This window comes from Pan troglodytes, chromosome 2, assembly GCF_028858775.2.
Source record: "Pan troglodytes isolate AG18354 chromosome 2, NHGRI_mPanTro3-v2.0_pri, whole genome shotgun sequence".
Lineage (NCBI taxonomy): Eukaryota > Metazoa > Chordata > Mammalia > Primates > Hominidae > Pan > Pan troglodytes.
In genome coordinates this window covers 160,744,883-160,761,227 of record NC_086015.1, presented here as the reverse complement: position 1 = coordinate 160,761,227, position 16,345 = coordinate 160,744,883, and the positions used below count along the sequence as shown (strand labels likewise).

The window sequence follows — 16,345 nt, the reverse complement described above, 5'->3', positions numbered from 1 at the left end:
ATTAATTATTTCTGTTTATTTTCCAATAACATAGATGTGTTAATGTGTCCAATGACACATACCAATTTAAAAAAAAGGTAATAACATGGAATCTAAATATGCCACATCTGAAAATTCTCAAAGGACTCACTTGGATGGTTGAGAGAAATGTTATGTCTTATCAAAATATGCCTTACTCATTAAAAATAACTCAAAAATGCTCTATCAGTTTTTAAATGAGAAAATGTTCTATTACAAACAGAAGTATTGGAATGAACTGTTATCAATCTTACATTTTTTTCTTCTGATTCTTTAACCTGTAGTACATGAATTGTGAGAATATGATTATATCCGTGTTCATGTTGAAGATGGCTGTAAAAATCTGGAGTGGTAGATAAGGATGGACATCCATAAACATAAAATCCAAGGCCACCATTATGCAATATATATAGGATAGTGTATGAAGGTGACAAAGTCATTTACATGATTAAAAACATTAACAAAGTATTCTAAAAGGTTACAAATATTCCACTTTATTTTTTCATTTGAATACTACTGTAGAAATATTTGCCTATAGCCACTGACTATATTTTTAATCATGACTCTCATTGTAAACTATGTGTCAGCAACAGTGGATTATTGTTCAACCTTAGTATAGAAAAGAATAAGAATCCCCTAATGGCAACATATCATGTTCAGCTACCTTGAGGCAAGAAAATATTAAAACTGTAAGAAGAAAAGGAATTAAAACTGGATGTAGACTTTAAAAATATGTCTGAAAACAGACAGACCCCTATTCTACTATAAAAAAATTTGCCACATTAAGAGGATTGTCAGATACAGAACACTTATGCAATATTTAGAGCAGGTCTATACTAAAAAAGTATTTGTTGTTTATCTGAAATCCAAATTTTACCGGGTATCCTGTATTTTGTTTGCTAAATTTGTCAACTCTACACATGAAGCCCTCCATACACACATAACCCAGAACCTTCACTGTTTTGAAGATAAATCTGGAGAAACTTTTACCTGAATAGGCAGTTGGTTAGTCAGGTAGCAGCCTTTGAAATTTGTCAGGTCTCCACCTATCCAGCAATCCAGAAAACCCAGAGACTGCTTCATCCACTCTTCCATTTCTGTAGGCTACAAAGAGCTGACTGGAAAGTGACAATAGACAAATAAACACTTGGAACACAGAACTTAATGAGCCAACTCAACACCAGATAAAAACAAAACCGATGATGTACAGCAATAAGACATCTCATTCACTTCCATTTAAGCCTCTAGGACTCTTTTTAACCCGTCTTCATTCATAGCACAGAGCAAACATATCTAAAACCTAAAAGAAGCTCAGTGACAATACTAAAACATTAATGTCTTTTATCTCTGCCTTTTATATTTTCTATTAGAATTTATATATATGTCCTAAGTACATGTTTATTCTTTCTTGGCCTCATATTGGGGGAAGATATTAAGTCACGTAATTAGAGAGAATAGATATATCACTAAAACATAAGAATAGTGTTTATCAGTGATTACATTTTCAAAGCCAGTATCTATTTTTTCTTTTAAATTGACTTCTAATCAAGTTGCCCACATGCAGGTAGACAGGTGGACAAACAGATAAATTAATGTGAAAATCTATTTGGCTCCCTACGATGCCAGCACTTATGCGGAAACATTTTTTAAAATCTTGGGTCCTGAGATCCAAAAGACCTGAAGACATGGCTTATCACCTGTGGGACATCAGACAATTACTTAATCTCTCAGAATCTCACTTTCCATATCCATAAAGTAAGATTAACTTTTTAAACCAGAAGTGTTTATTGCAGGAAGTTGACCAAGCTTTGGCTAAATGATGACCATAAGCCACCAGTGGTAGAACTGGGAATCAGCCTAAAGCTCCTGACTCCAAATTTATAATCTTTCACTACCACATATACTAGCTAAAAGTTAATATTTCCAGAATTCACATCTGAGACCATAATCCCACTCACATCAATGCTGAGTTATTCTTCCATTAAGCGGTGGTATATATACCAATGTGATTTTCAAAAGACTTTTTTTTATGTTTCAGATTTCCAAAGCATCTGAGGACTGACTGTATTCTCTACCTTTTCCCAGTACTTTATAAACAGATGACCTATCTAGGCACACATATTTTACAAATTCCTTTGAGGCAGCTCTCTTTTGCTTGAGATTTTTTTTCTAGGGTAGATGTAGTTGGTATCTGACTTCTAGTTATAAATAAACTTAGCAAGAATGGAAAACTTTCCCCTGTAGGACTAAACTGCTTGGATTTTTAAAAAAAAATTATCCCCATGCCCACAAGAAAAGAATAGCATAATGCAATATCTCACCAAAGACTATTTAAATTTTTACTCTTATCAAAGAACGTATATTGAAAAGGAATTCAACATAGGATGGTGAAGAGGTAAGGTACATATGCTTTATTGCCTTTCTGATTACTAAATATAAAAGATTTGTATATCTTAATTGAGAAAAAAGTAGTCAGTATAATGTATTAACCATCTTTCTGTTATATTCCAAAATGTTTTAGTGATGCTTTTTAGCACCTTCAAAATATACAATACAAACAGAACATTTGTTCAATAGCAAGCCCTAATAGTTTGAAAAAATACTTAATATAGAAATATTTAAACATTTTTTAATAAGAAATTATGAACAAGAGTGTTACACTATAGACTTGAAATCCAAGATTCTTAACTTATGAGAGAGCAACAAACAGAAAACAGACAATAGAAACCAATTCTATAATCATGCTACAGTATTCTCAGGAGTTGGACACACATCTTGCAGGAGATGCCAAATCCATAAAGTCCCAGTCACACAAATCTTCCTGTCCTCTACTGAGGAGATACGCAGTTGCACCTGTGATTCCATAATTAAAGTCTGGATGGTTGATGTTGCTGGTTCTTGGAAAATGCAATTTAATGTCAGAAGGAATCTTTCCTTTTAAAACAATGCTTTGATTCATACTGAAGTTGGCTACAAATTGTTTTCAAATCTGTAAAAATTAAATGTAAAAAAATAAATATTGTGTAATATTTTTTCTTAGAAAACATTGTTGAAAGAAATTAAAGAAGACTTAAATAAATAGGAAGACATTCCATATTCATGGATTGGGAGACTTAATATTGTTAAGATGGCAAAACTACCCAAAGTAATCTACAGATTTAATGCAGTTCTTAAAATTCCAACTGCCTCTTTTACAAAACTGCACAAGTTGATCCTAAAATTCATATGTAATTGCAAAGAATACCAAATAGTCTAAACAACTCTGAATAAAGAGAATAAAGTTAGAGAACTAATACTTTATAATTTCAAAATGTATGACAAAGATAGTAATCAAAACAGTGTGGTAATGGCATTAGAAAAGACATATAGATAAATAGAATAGAATGGAGCATCCAAAAATAAAACCATACATCTATGGTCAATTGATTTTGACAAGGGAGCCAAGACCATTCAATAAGGAAAGAATACTTTTTTCAACAAATAGCAGTGGGACAACTGGATAACTACATGTAAAAGAATGAAGTCGAACTCTTACCTCACATCACATACAAAAATTAACTCAAAATAGATAAAAAGCTTAAATTTGAGAATCTATATAACTCTATAAAATCTATAAAACATAGGGATAAATATGTATGAGCTTGGATCTGACAACAGATTCTTAGACATGACCCCAAAAACACAAGCAACAAAAGAAAATATAAATTAGACTTCATCAAAATTTAGAAACTTTTGTGCATCAGAGAACATTATAAAGAAAAGTGAAGAGCCAACCCACAGAATGAATAAGACCTAGCATTTGATAGTACAACAGGGTGGCTATAGCCAACAATAATTTAATTGTACATTTTGTAATAACTAAAAGAGTATAATTGGATTGTTTATAACATAAATGATAAATGCTTGAGGATATGGATACCTCATTTTTCATGATGTGAGTATTACTTATTGCATTCCTGAATCAAAGTATCTCATGTACCCCATAAACACATACATCAATTATGTACATCAATTAAGTAAAAAATAATACAAATTAAAAATTTTTTAAAAGATCACAATGAGACACAGTATAATTGTCAAATTCAAAGACAAAGAATGAGTTTTGAAAGCAGCAAGAGAAAAGAGTCATGTCCAAGGGAGCCCCCATGAGACTATCAGTGGATTTCTCAACAGAAACCTTGCAGGCCAGAAGGAAGTGGGATGATATATTCAAAGTACTAAAAGGTTAAAACTTCCAACTAAAAATACACTATCTGACAAGGTGTCCTTCAGAAATGAAGGAGAAATAAAGACTTTCCCAGATAAACCAAAGCTGAAAGAATTCATCACCATTAGACCTGCCTCACAAGAAACGCTAAGGAGAGTCCTTCAAGTTGAAATAAAAGGATGCTAGAAAGCAACATGAAAGAATATGGAAGTATAATACTCATGGGAAAAGGTAAATATATAGACAAATGCAGAATACTGAAATACTGTAATGATGGTGAATAAATAACATTTAACTCTGGTATTTAATACAAAAAATAAAAGCATGAAAAATAAATATAAAATGTTAATAGATACACAATATAAAAAGATGTGATTTGGGAAATCAATAATATAAAGTATGTGGGGTAGTAGAAGTAAGATAATACAGTATTTGTATGCAATTGATGTTAAGGTTGTTATCAACATAAAATAGATTGTCATAAATATAAGATAGTTTATGTAAGTCCCATGGTAACCACAAAGAAAACATCTATAAAAAATACAGAAGAGAAAATAATCAAAATGTGCCACTTGAGAAATAAAATCAATGAAACACAAAGATAGGAGGAGACAAGGGACAAAAATCTACAAGATAAACAGAATTAATATAATGTTAATAATAAGTACTTTACTATCAGTAATTACTTTATATATAAATGGATTAACCTCCTCAAATAAGCCATAAAGTCACTGAATGGATTTTGAAAAAGGATTCAACTATATACTGTCTATAGGAGACCAACTTTAGATTTAAGGACATGCATAGACTGAAAGTAAAAGGATGGGAAAAGATAATCTGTTTAAATGGTAATTGAAAAAGACCAGATGTGACCATAGTTATGTCAGACAAAATAGGATTTAAGTCAAAATCTGTCATAAGAGACAAAGAAGAACAATATATAATGACAAAAAGATTAATTAACCAAGAAAATAGAACAATTATAAGTTTGTATGCACCCAAATCAGAGCATCCAAATATATGAAGCAAACATTGACAGAACTGAAGGGAGAAATACTTGTGCAATAATAGTAGGAGATTTCAATACCCCACTTTCAATAATGGATACAACAAACCTGATAAAAGATTAATAAGGGACCAGACAACTTGAACAAGTCTATAGACCAACTGGACCTAACAGACATATACAGAACATTCCATCCGAGAGAAGCAGAATCCGTATTCTTTTCAAGAGCACACAGAAGATTCTCCAGGATGAATCACCTCAGATCACAAGCAAGCCTTAACAAATTTAAGATTGTAATCATACCAAGTATTATTCCCAACTACAATGAAATGTAACTACAATACAATAGCAGAAGAAAGAACTGAAAAATTCACAAATATGTGGTAATTAACATACTGCTGAATAACAATTGAGTCAAAGAATAAACCAAAGGGAAATTAGAAATTACCTTGAGACAAATGAAAATGGAAACACAACATGCCAAAATTTATGGGATGCAGCAAAATCAGTACTAAGAAAGAACTTTTATGCCTACATTTAAAAAAATCTCAAATAAACAGCTTAACTTTACACCTCAAAAAAATTAGAAAAAGAAGAACAAATAAAGCCCCAAGTTAGCAGAAGGATGAAAATAATAACAATTAGGGAAAAATAAATTAAATAGCAGAATAGACAAACAGTAAGAAAAAATCAACAAAACTAAAGATTTCTTTAAAATATTAACAAAATTGACAAACTCTTACTTAGCAAGACTATAAAAAATGAGAAAACTTAAATAAATGGACTCAAAAATAAAAGACATTGCAGCTGATGTCACAGAAATAAAAAACATTATGAAAGACCACTATGAACAATTATATGTGAATGAATTGTCTAACTTAGAAGAAATAGACAAATTCCTAGAAATATGCAACCTACCAAGACTGAATCTTGATCAAATATAATACAAGACTATACCTACAGTAAGTAGGGAGTTTGTATCAGCAACCAAAAACTTGCCAACAAAGAAAAGCCCAAGACCAGAAGGATTCACTGGAGAATTCTATTAAACACTTAAAAAGTTAATGTCAATCCTTCTCAAACTCTTGTGGAAAAGAGCATTATCCCAAGTGAAATAAAGCAGTCACAAAAGCACAAATACTGCATGATTCTACTTATATGAGGTATCTAAACTAGTTAAACTCATAGAAGCAAATTGTCAAATGGTGGTTACAAGGGTGTGAGGAGGGGGAAGTGGAAAATTGCTGTGCAATGGATATAGAGTTTCAGCAATGCAAGATGGAAAAGTTCTAGAGATATGCTGTACAACAATGCACATATAGTTAAAAATACTTTACACTTAAAAATGTATTAATAGGGCTAATTTTATGTGAGGTGATTTTTACAACAAAAAAACATAAATAAAACATTGTGAGAGTGAGAAACAGAAATTATAGTTCAGAGTTCTAAAGAGGAGGAAGTTCCAAAAAAGAACTCCAGAAATCTGCACATAGGTTACCTGTTCCTTTGGCTGAATAGGAAGGCAAAGTAGGGCAAAACTCCTTTAAGTCAGGCAAAAAACAACTACCAGGGAGAGAAAAGCTACCAGGGTACTATTAACAGAAAAACTACTACGGCTCACACAGGACTAAGAGACATTTGAGTTCTGAACAGGCAGGGGAAAGAGATTATTTAGAAGACAAGGAACATTCATAAAGCACCCAAAAAGACTGTGCCTTCAGAGTAAGGGTAAACAAGCTGTAGAGGCTATGCTAGACCCACTGTAACACAGTTTAAAAACAAGCCTTAAAATTATCAAACTTATTTTCAAATAAAGTAGCTGCTTGCCCAAGTAAACACCAATACTCTTAAAAGTTTTCAAGGAAGACTGTCACATTGTTGAGCATAATGTCCAGCATCCAACTGAATATTGAAGACATGCAAAGAAGCAGGAAAATGTGTCCAATAATGAAGAAAAACAAATTAGTCAATAGAAACAGACACCAAAATGATAGAGATGTTGAAATTAGCATGCATTTAATTGTTATAGATATATTCCATATGTTGAAGAAGCTACAAGAAAACATGAACATTGATATGGTTTGGCTCTGTGTTCCCACCCAAATCTCATCTTGAATTGTACTCCCATAATTCCCACATGTTGTGGGAAGGACCTGGTGGGAGATAATTTGAATCACGGGGGCGGTTTCCCCCATACTGTTCTCACGGTAGTGAATAAGTCTCAAGAGATCTGATGGTTTGATCAGGGGTTTCCACTTTTGCATCTTCCTCATTTTCTCTTGCCGCTGCCATGTAAGAAGTGCCTTTCACCTCCCACCATGATTCTGAGGCCTTTCCAGCCATGTGAAACTGTAAGTACAATTAAACTTCTTTTTCTTCCCAGCCTTGGGTATGTATTCATCAGCAGTGTGAAATTGGACTAATACAGGAAATTGGTACCAGTGGAATGGGACATTGCTGAAAATATACCCAAAAATGTGGAAGCAACTTTGGAACTGGGTAACAGGCAGAGATTGGAACAGTTTGGAAGGGTCAGAAGAAAACAGCAAGATGTGGGAAAGTTTGGAGCATCCTAGAGACTTGTTGAACGGTTTTAACCAAAATGCTGATAGTGATATGGGCAATAAGGTCCAGGCTGAGGTGGTTTCAGACGGAGATGAGGAACTTGTTGGGAACTGGAGCAAAGGTGACTCTTGTTCTGTTTTAGCAAAGAGACTGGCAGCATTTTGCCCCTGCCCTAGAGATTTGTGGAGCTTTGAACTTGAGAGAGATGATTTAGGGTATCTGGAGGAAGAAATTCTAAGCAGCAAAGCATTCAAGAGATGACTCAGGTGCTGTTAAAGGCATTCGGTTTTATAAGGGAAGCAGAGCATAAAAGTTCAGAAAATGTGCAGCCTAACAATGTGATATAAAAGAAAAATCTAGCTGGGCATGGTGGCTCACACCTGTAATCCCTGCACTTTGGGAGGCCAGTGTGGGTGGATCACCTGAGGTCAGGAGTTTGAGACCAGCCTGGCCAACATGATGAAACCCCGTGTCTACTAAAAACACAAAAAATTAGCCAGGTGGCATGGTGGTGGGCACCTGTAATACCAGCTACTCAGGAGGCTGAGGCAGGAGAATCCCTTGAACCCGGGAGGCAGAGGTTGCAGTGAGCCGAGATCGTGCCACCACTGAACTCCAGCCTGGGCAATAAGAGCAAAACTCGGTCTTAAAAAAAAAAAAGGAAAGAAGAAAAATCCATTTTCTAAGGAGAAATTCAAGCCAGCTACAGAAATTTGCATAAGTAATGAGGAGCCGAATGTTAATCCCCAAGACAGTGGGAAAAATGTCTCAGGGCATGTCAGAGATCTTCACAGCAGCACTTCCCATCACAGGCCTGGAGGCCTAGGAGAAAATGGTTTCCTGGGCCAGAGCCAGGGTCCCTGTGCTGTGTGTGGCCTAGGGACTTGGCGCCCTGCATCCCAGGCACTCCAGCCATGGCTGAAAGGGCCAACGTAGAGCTCAGGCTGTGGCTTCAGTGGGTGGAAGCCACAAGCTTTGGAAGCTTCCACATAGTATTGAACCTGAGAGTGCACAGAAGTCAAGAATTGGGGTTTGGGAACATCCACGTAGATTTCAGAACATGGAAACTCCTGGATGCCCAGGCGGAAGTTTGTTTCAGGGGCAGGACGCTCATGGAGAACCTCTGCTAGGGCAGTGCAGAAGGGAAATGTGGGGTCAGAGCCCCCACACAGAGTCCCTATTGGGATACTGCCTAGTGGAGCTGTGAGAAAAGGGTCACCATCCTCCAGATGCCAGAATGTTAGATCCACTGACAGCTTGCACCGTTTGCCTGGAAAAGCCACAGACATTCAACACCAGCCTGTGAAAACAGCTGGGAGGAAGGCTGTACCCTGCTAAGCCACAAGGGCGGAGCTGCCCAAGACCATGGGAACCCACCTTTTGCATCAGCGTGACCTGGATGTGAGATGTGGAGTCAAAGGAGAACATTTTGGAGCTTTAATATTTGTCTGCCCCACTGGATTTCGGATTGCATGGGCCCTGTAACCACTTGGTTTTGGCCAATTTCTCCCATTTGGAACAGCTGTATTTACCTAATACCTGTATCCCCCATTGTATCTAGGAAGTAACTAGCTTGCTTTTGACTTTACAGGCTCACAGGTGGAGGGGACTTGCTTTAGATGAAACTTTGAACTGTGGACTTTTAGGTTAATGCTGAAATGAGTTGAGACTTCGGGAGATTGTTGGGAAGGCATGATTGGTATTGAAATGTGAGGACGTGAGATTTGGATGGGGCCAGGGTGGAATGATATGGTTTAGCTCTGTGTCCCACCCAAATCTCATCTTGAATTGTACTCCCATAATTCCCACATGTTGTAAGAGGGACCCAGTGAGAGATAATTTGAATCATGGGGGCAGTTTCCCCCATACTGTTCTTGCAGTAGTGAATAAGTCTTGTGAGATCTGATGGTTTTATCAGGGGTTTCTGCTTGTGTATCTTCCTCATTTTCTCTTGCTGCCACCATGTAAGCAGTGCCTTTCACCTCCCACCATGATTCTGAGGCCTCCCCAGCCATGTGGAACTTTAAATACAATTAAACCTGTTTTTCTTCCCAGTCTTGGGTATGTCTTTATCAGCAACATGAAAAAGGACTCATACAAACATGGTAAAAAAAAAAACAAAGTTAAAAGTAAGATTTTGTAAAAAGTGTACCATAAAATACAAATCATAAGAAAAATAAGTTGGCTATAATACTCAGAAAAAGTAGACTTCAGAACAATAAATATTACTAAAGAAAAAAGAGACATTTTATAATGATAAAGAAGTCAACTCCTCAAGAAGACATAGCAATACTAAATGTCTATGCACCTAATATAGAAACTTGAAATATATGAAGCAAAACTGAAAGAATTAAAAGGGGAAATAAGACAAATCCAGTACTATATTCAGGATTTCAATTCTTCTCTCTCAGTGGTTGATGGAACAGTGCTGTTAGCTAACTTCTTATTGACTCAGCAAGGATGTCTTCTTAACAAACAGTAGTGTAGAGAAGGCACAAAAAAACCCTATCAACCAGCTTGATCTAATTGACATTTATAGAACATTACATACATTATAATGTTCAGAGGATACATTCATTTCAAGTAAATGGAACATTCATCAAGAGAAATCACATGATAGGGCATAAAACTAGTTTCAATAAATTTAAAGTATCACAATAATACAGATTATGTTTTTTGGCCACAACAAAAATAAATGAGAAAGAAATAACAAAAGATATTTGGGACATCTGCTTTCAACAGTGATAAGTTGGGATTACATTCACCATCATGCCTGAAATCACAAAATGGACAAAATATATGAAACAATGATTTAGGGGCATTGGACATCAGGCAATGAAGAACAGAGAACCCAGAGAAACCTCAAACAAAGGAGGTGAATGAACCCTATGATTACCCTAACTTATTGCCTGGAGAGAGTCTTAAGGTTATGTTACAAATATCGGAAAGCCAGGATGTCAGGAGATCGCCCTGAGGAGAAAGAACTGGGAGTTCAGGGAGGCCACAGAGCTAGAGTTTGCAGAATAGAGTACCAGCAAGGATAGAACTGCACAAACAGAGAACTCTGGACAATCCCTCTAAAATCATCAACTAAATACTTATCAGTATATCCATGTAAAGGAACTACCTAAGATCAAGAGGGAAAACATTCTAAAAGACTAGAAGGAAAACTCTCTGGATCTCCAGCAGAGCCAGGACTAGTGCCTGTTTTCACTATTCAGACTGGAAAAACTAATAACTCACAACACATTGGGTAGAGTACTAAGAAAAGTTTTGCCTTAATAGTGAGGCAAAATTAGGCCCATACGAAAAACTGCTCCCTGTAACATCAGGAACAAGGTGAGGAAATCTGGTCTCACCACTTCTATTTAACATGGTAACAGAGGTTGGAGTCAGGGCAATAACACACACAAAAAAAGCAACTAAAGACAAACAGAACGTAAGGAAGATGTAAACTGTCTTTGTTCACAGACAATGGGTTTGTTTCTCTCTGAAGGAAAACTTACAGAATCTATGAAAACACTACTAGAACTAACAAGTCAGTTTGGTATATTGCAGGGTACAAGATCAATATATAAAAATCAAATTTTATTTTTACACACCAGCAACAAATAATTGAAAATTGAAATTAAAGTATCAATATCTCTTACAATAGCATGATTACAAATGTCAATCCACAAATTCAAGAACCAAAAAACTGCAAGCAGTAAAATAAAAGAAAACCATACTAAGGCATATCAAAATCACAATGCTACAACCCAGTAATAAAAATAATAATGAGAAAAAATCTTAAAAGCTGCCAGGAAAAATAACAACAAAAAATAACCCAGATACTTTATACACAGAGAAACTTCCATCCGTACTTCATACTCTATACAAAAATTAATTCCAAATACCTCACAGGCCAAATGAAAAATCTAAAACTATGAAACATCTAGAAAAAAAACACAGAGTAATAAATTTGTGATGCTGAATTAGGCAAAGATTTCTTGGGTAAGACACCAAAGCACAATGTAAAAGAAAAAAAAGATAAATTGGCCTTCACTAAAACTAAGAACATCTGCTCTTTGAAATACTTTCAACAGAGGGAAAAGACAAGCCATAAGTTGGGAGAAAATATTTGAATAATCCCATATTTAATTAAGAACTTGTAGCCAGAATATATAAAGGGTTCTTAAAACTCAATAATAAAAAAAATTGTAAAATGAGCCAAAAATTTGAACAGATACTTCACCAAAGACATATGGATAGCAAATGAATGTAAAAATAAGCTCAACATCATATAACATTATAGAAATGCAAATTAAAACCACAATGAGATACAACTACCCACCTCTTATGATGTCTAAAATTAAAGACTGATCATACCAACTCTTGGTGAGGATTTGGAACATATGACACTCATACCCAACTGATGGAGTGTAAAATGTTTCAAGTATTCAGAAAAAAGGCTGGCTTAAAAATATAAATAAATAAAGCAGGCTGGGCATGGTGGCTCACGCATGTAATCCCAGCACTTTGGGAGGCGAAGGTGGGTGGATCACTTGAAGCCAAAAGTTCAAGACCAGCCTGGCCAACATGGCAAAACACTGTCTCTATTAAAATTACAAAAATTAGCTGGGCTGGTGGCACATGCATGTAATCCCAGCTACTCAGGAGTCTGAGACACAAGAATCTCTTGAACCCAGGAGGCAGAGGTTGCAGTGAGCTGCGATCATGTCACTGCACTCCAGCCTGGCTGGGCAACAGAATGAGACTCTGACTCAAAAAAAAAAAAAAGGCTAAACATATATATACTTACCTTATGATCTGGCAATTCCACTTGTAGGAATTTACCCAAAAGAAATAAAAACATACCAACCACAGATTTGTACACAGATGTTCATCAAAGTTTTATTCATAATTGCCAAAAATTGGAAACAACACAAATAGATAGCTGAGTAAAAAAATTGTGTCTTAGTCATACAATGGAATCTGTTTAGGATTAAAAAGGAATGAATTACTGATGTGTCAACAAATTGGACAAATCTCACATACTGTGGAAGAAGCTAGCCTTCAAAAAGTAAGCACATACTTGATTTATAAATGTTTTAGTATAAGAAAAACTAATATATGGTGTGAGAAAAAAAGATCAGTGTTTGTCCGGCTAGGAGTTCAAGGTGGTAGTATGACTGAAAAGGAGCACAAAGAAACTTTTCAGGTGAATAGAAATGTTCTATATTTTCATTGAGGTGGTTGTTACATGAAATTGTATATATGTCAAAATTTATTGACATGCATTTAAATTGGGTGCATTTTAGTACATGAGAAACATTCCTAAGTAGATTTTTAAAAATTGAGGTAAAATTTACATAATGTAAAGTTTGCCATTTTAAAGTGTACAACTTACTGGTTTCCTGTACATTCATGACGATGGGCAACTATATTCTTTATCTAGTTCCAAAATATTTTCACCATCCAAAAGAAATTCCATGCCCATTAAGTAGTAATACCTAATTCCCCATCTTACTGCCCCTGGCAACTACCAATCTGTTTTCTATCTCTATGGATTTACTTATTCTGAATATTTCATATAAATAAAGTCATATACTATGGGACATTTTGTGTCTGGCTTCTTTCACTTAGCATAATGCTGATAAGGTTCATCTACATTGTAGCATGTATCAACACTTCATTCTTTTTTATAGCAGAATAATATCCCATTGTATGCATACACAACAATTTGTTTATCCATCATCTGTTGCTGAACATTTAGGTTGTTTCCACGTTTTGGCTATGGTGAATAGTGTTGCTGTGGACATGTATGTACATAGATTTGTTTGAACACCTATTTTAAATTCTTTGGCATTTATATCCAGGAGTGGAATTGTTGGGTCATATGGTAAACCTACTAATTTTTATGAGGAACAATCAAAATGTTTTCCAAAGTCGCTAAACCATTTTTCATTTCCACCAGCCAAATAGTAGAGTTTCCAGTTTCCCCACATTTTTGTCCACACTTGCTACTTTCCATTTTTTAAAATTATAGTCTTCCTAGTGGATGTGAAATGCTATCTTATTGTGGTTTTGATTTGCATTTCCCTAATAACTAATGATGAATGATTTTGAATATCTTTTCAAGTGCTTATTGAACATTTGTATATTCTTTTAGAGAAATATCTATTCATGTCCTTTGGCCATTTAAAAATTGGGCTGTCTGTCTTTTTCTTTTTGAGTTGTAAGAGTTCTTTATGTAATATAGATACCAGACCCTTATGAGATATATGACTGGCAAATATTTTCTCCCATCTTATGAATTGTCTTCATTTTCTTGATAATATTCATTGATGCACAAAGAATTTTAATTTTTAGGAATGTCAATTTATTTCATTTTTCTTTGGTTGCTGAAGTTTTTGGTGTCCTATCTAAAAATCCATTATTGAGCCCAAGGCCATAAAAACTTACCCCAATGTTTTCTTCTAAGAGTATTAAGGTTTTGCACTTACATGCAGGCCATTGATCCATCTTGAGTTAATTTTTGCATATGGTGTAAAGTAGGAGTCCAATTTCACTTTTGTGTGTGCATGTGTACTTATCCCAGAAACATTATTGAAGAGACCATTCTTTTCCTATTGAATAGTCTTGGCACCTTTGTCAAAAATCAATTAGCCATATATGTATTGGTTTATTTCCATTGATTTTTTATGTCTACTTTATACCAGTACTACAGTGTTTTTATCACTGTAGCTTTATAGTTAAGTTTTGAAGTCAGAAATTATGAGTCCTCCAATTTTATTCTTCTTTTTCAATATTGTTTGGCATTTTGGAGCTCCTTGCAATTCTATATGGCTTTGAGGGTTAACTTTCTCATTTCTGTAAATTAAAAAAAGGCTGTTAAAATATTCATAAGAATTTCATTGAATTTATAGATCACTTTGGGTAGTATTGCATCTTAACAATATTAAGCATTTTAATTCATGAACATAGTCCTTTCATTTATTTAGTTCTTCTTTGATTTGTTTCAGCAGTGTTTTGTAATTTTCAGTGTACAAGTCTTTTATTTCCATGGTTAAATTTATCCCTAGGTATTTTATTCTTTTGGAAGCTGTTGTAAACGGAATTATTTTCTTAATTTCCTTTTCAGATTGTTCATTGTTGTTGTGTAGAAACACACTGATTTTGGTGTTGATTTAGTACCCTAAGATTTTGGTAACTCATTTATTAGCTATAGTAGTTTTTTCTTTTATTTTCTATATACATAGGATCATGTCATCAGTAAAAAAAGATAGTTTGGATGCCTTCCTTTCTTTCCAATTTGGATGCCTTTTACTTCTTTTTCTTGCCTAATTGAACTAGCTAGATCTTCCAGTACAATTTTGAACAGTAGTGGTGAAATTGGATATCCTTGTCTTATTTCTGGTCTTAGAGGGAAAGTTCAGTCTTTCACCATTGAGCATTTTTCATAAATTCCCTTTATTAAATTAAGTAAGTTCCCCAGTGTTTCTAGCTGTCTGGGTATCTTCATGATGAAAATGTTTTGGATTATGTCAAATGCATTTTTTAACATCAATTGAGATGATCATGTGGCATTTTTCCTTTGTTCTATTAACATGGTGTATTACATTGATTAATTTTCAATGTAAAATTACATTGAATTAATTTTCAATGTAAAATTACATTGAATTTTATGTTGACCCACCCTTGCATTCCTGCAATAAATCCCTCTTGGCCATGGTGTACAATCTTTTCAATATGCTGTTGAATTCAGATTGCTAGTATTTTGTTAATGACTTTTGTATCTATATTCAGAGGGGGCATTGATCCCTAGTTTTCTTTTCTTGTGGTTATCTTTGTCTGGCTCTGCTATCAGGTTAAAGTGGGTTTCATAGGATCAGTTAGTTCCCTCCTCTTCTATGTTTTGGAAAAAGTTTGAAAAGAACTGATGTCAATGTTCTTTAAATGCTTGGTAGAATTCACCAGTGTGGCCATTTAATCCTGGACTTTTCTTTGTTGAAAAGAAAACAACTTTGATTACTAATTCAATCTCTTTAGTTGTTACAGATATGTTCAGAATTTTAATTTTTTCTGAGTCAGTTTTGGTAGATTCTGTGTTTTTAGCAATTTGTCCATTTCATCCAGCCTATTTAATTTGGTGGCCTACAATTGTCCGCACTATTTTCTTGTAATCATTTTTATTTCTGTTAGGTAAGTAGAAATGTTCCCACTTTAATTTCTGATTTTATTTATTTGTATCTTCTCTTCTTTTTTTAGTTTGTTTAGCTAAAGATTTGTCACTTTGTTGAATTCTTCAAAGAATTATCTTTTGTTTTTGTTTTGACCCTGTTGTTTTTCTATTCTCTGATAAAGTCATTTTCTAAAAAAAATGGTATGAAGGGTACAGAGGACAGAAAAATTAATTTCCATTGACTTTTGGACATTTGTTACAAGAATTGGGATATAATTATGTTATTAAATATCTTTTTCTTAAAAACAAACCAGTCTTATTCCAAAACTCTCATTCAGACACAAATATTCAGACAGTTTCAATCTTTCTAAACTCTTCTAAATTG

At 34.5% G+C, this 16,345-nt stretch overlaps 1 protein-coding gene across 1 annotated transcript in view; it reads right to left on the bottom strand.

Moving 5' to 3' along the window:
• Positions 1-16,345, bottom strand: part of SLC66A1L (solute carrier family 66 member 1 like) — a 34,905-nt gene that overhangs the window by 6,015 nt on the left and 12,545 nt on the right. The window contains 3 exon segments of the mRNA XM_054682615.1: positions 273-361; positions 1,009-1,093; positions 1,095-1,136. Of these exon segments, the coding sequence (XP_054538590.1) occupies positions 273-361; positions 1,009-1,093; positions 1,095-1,136 (216 nt within the window).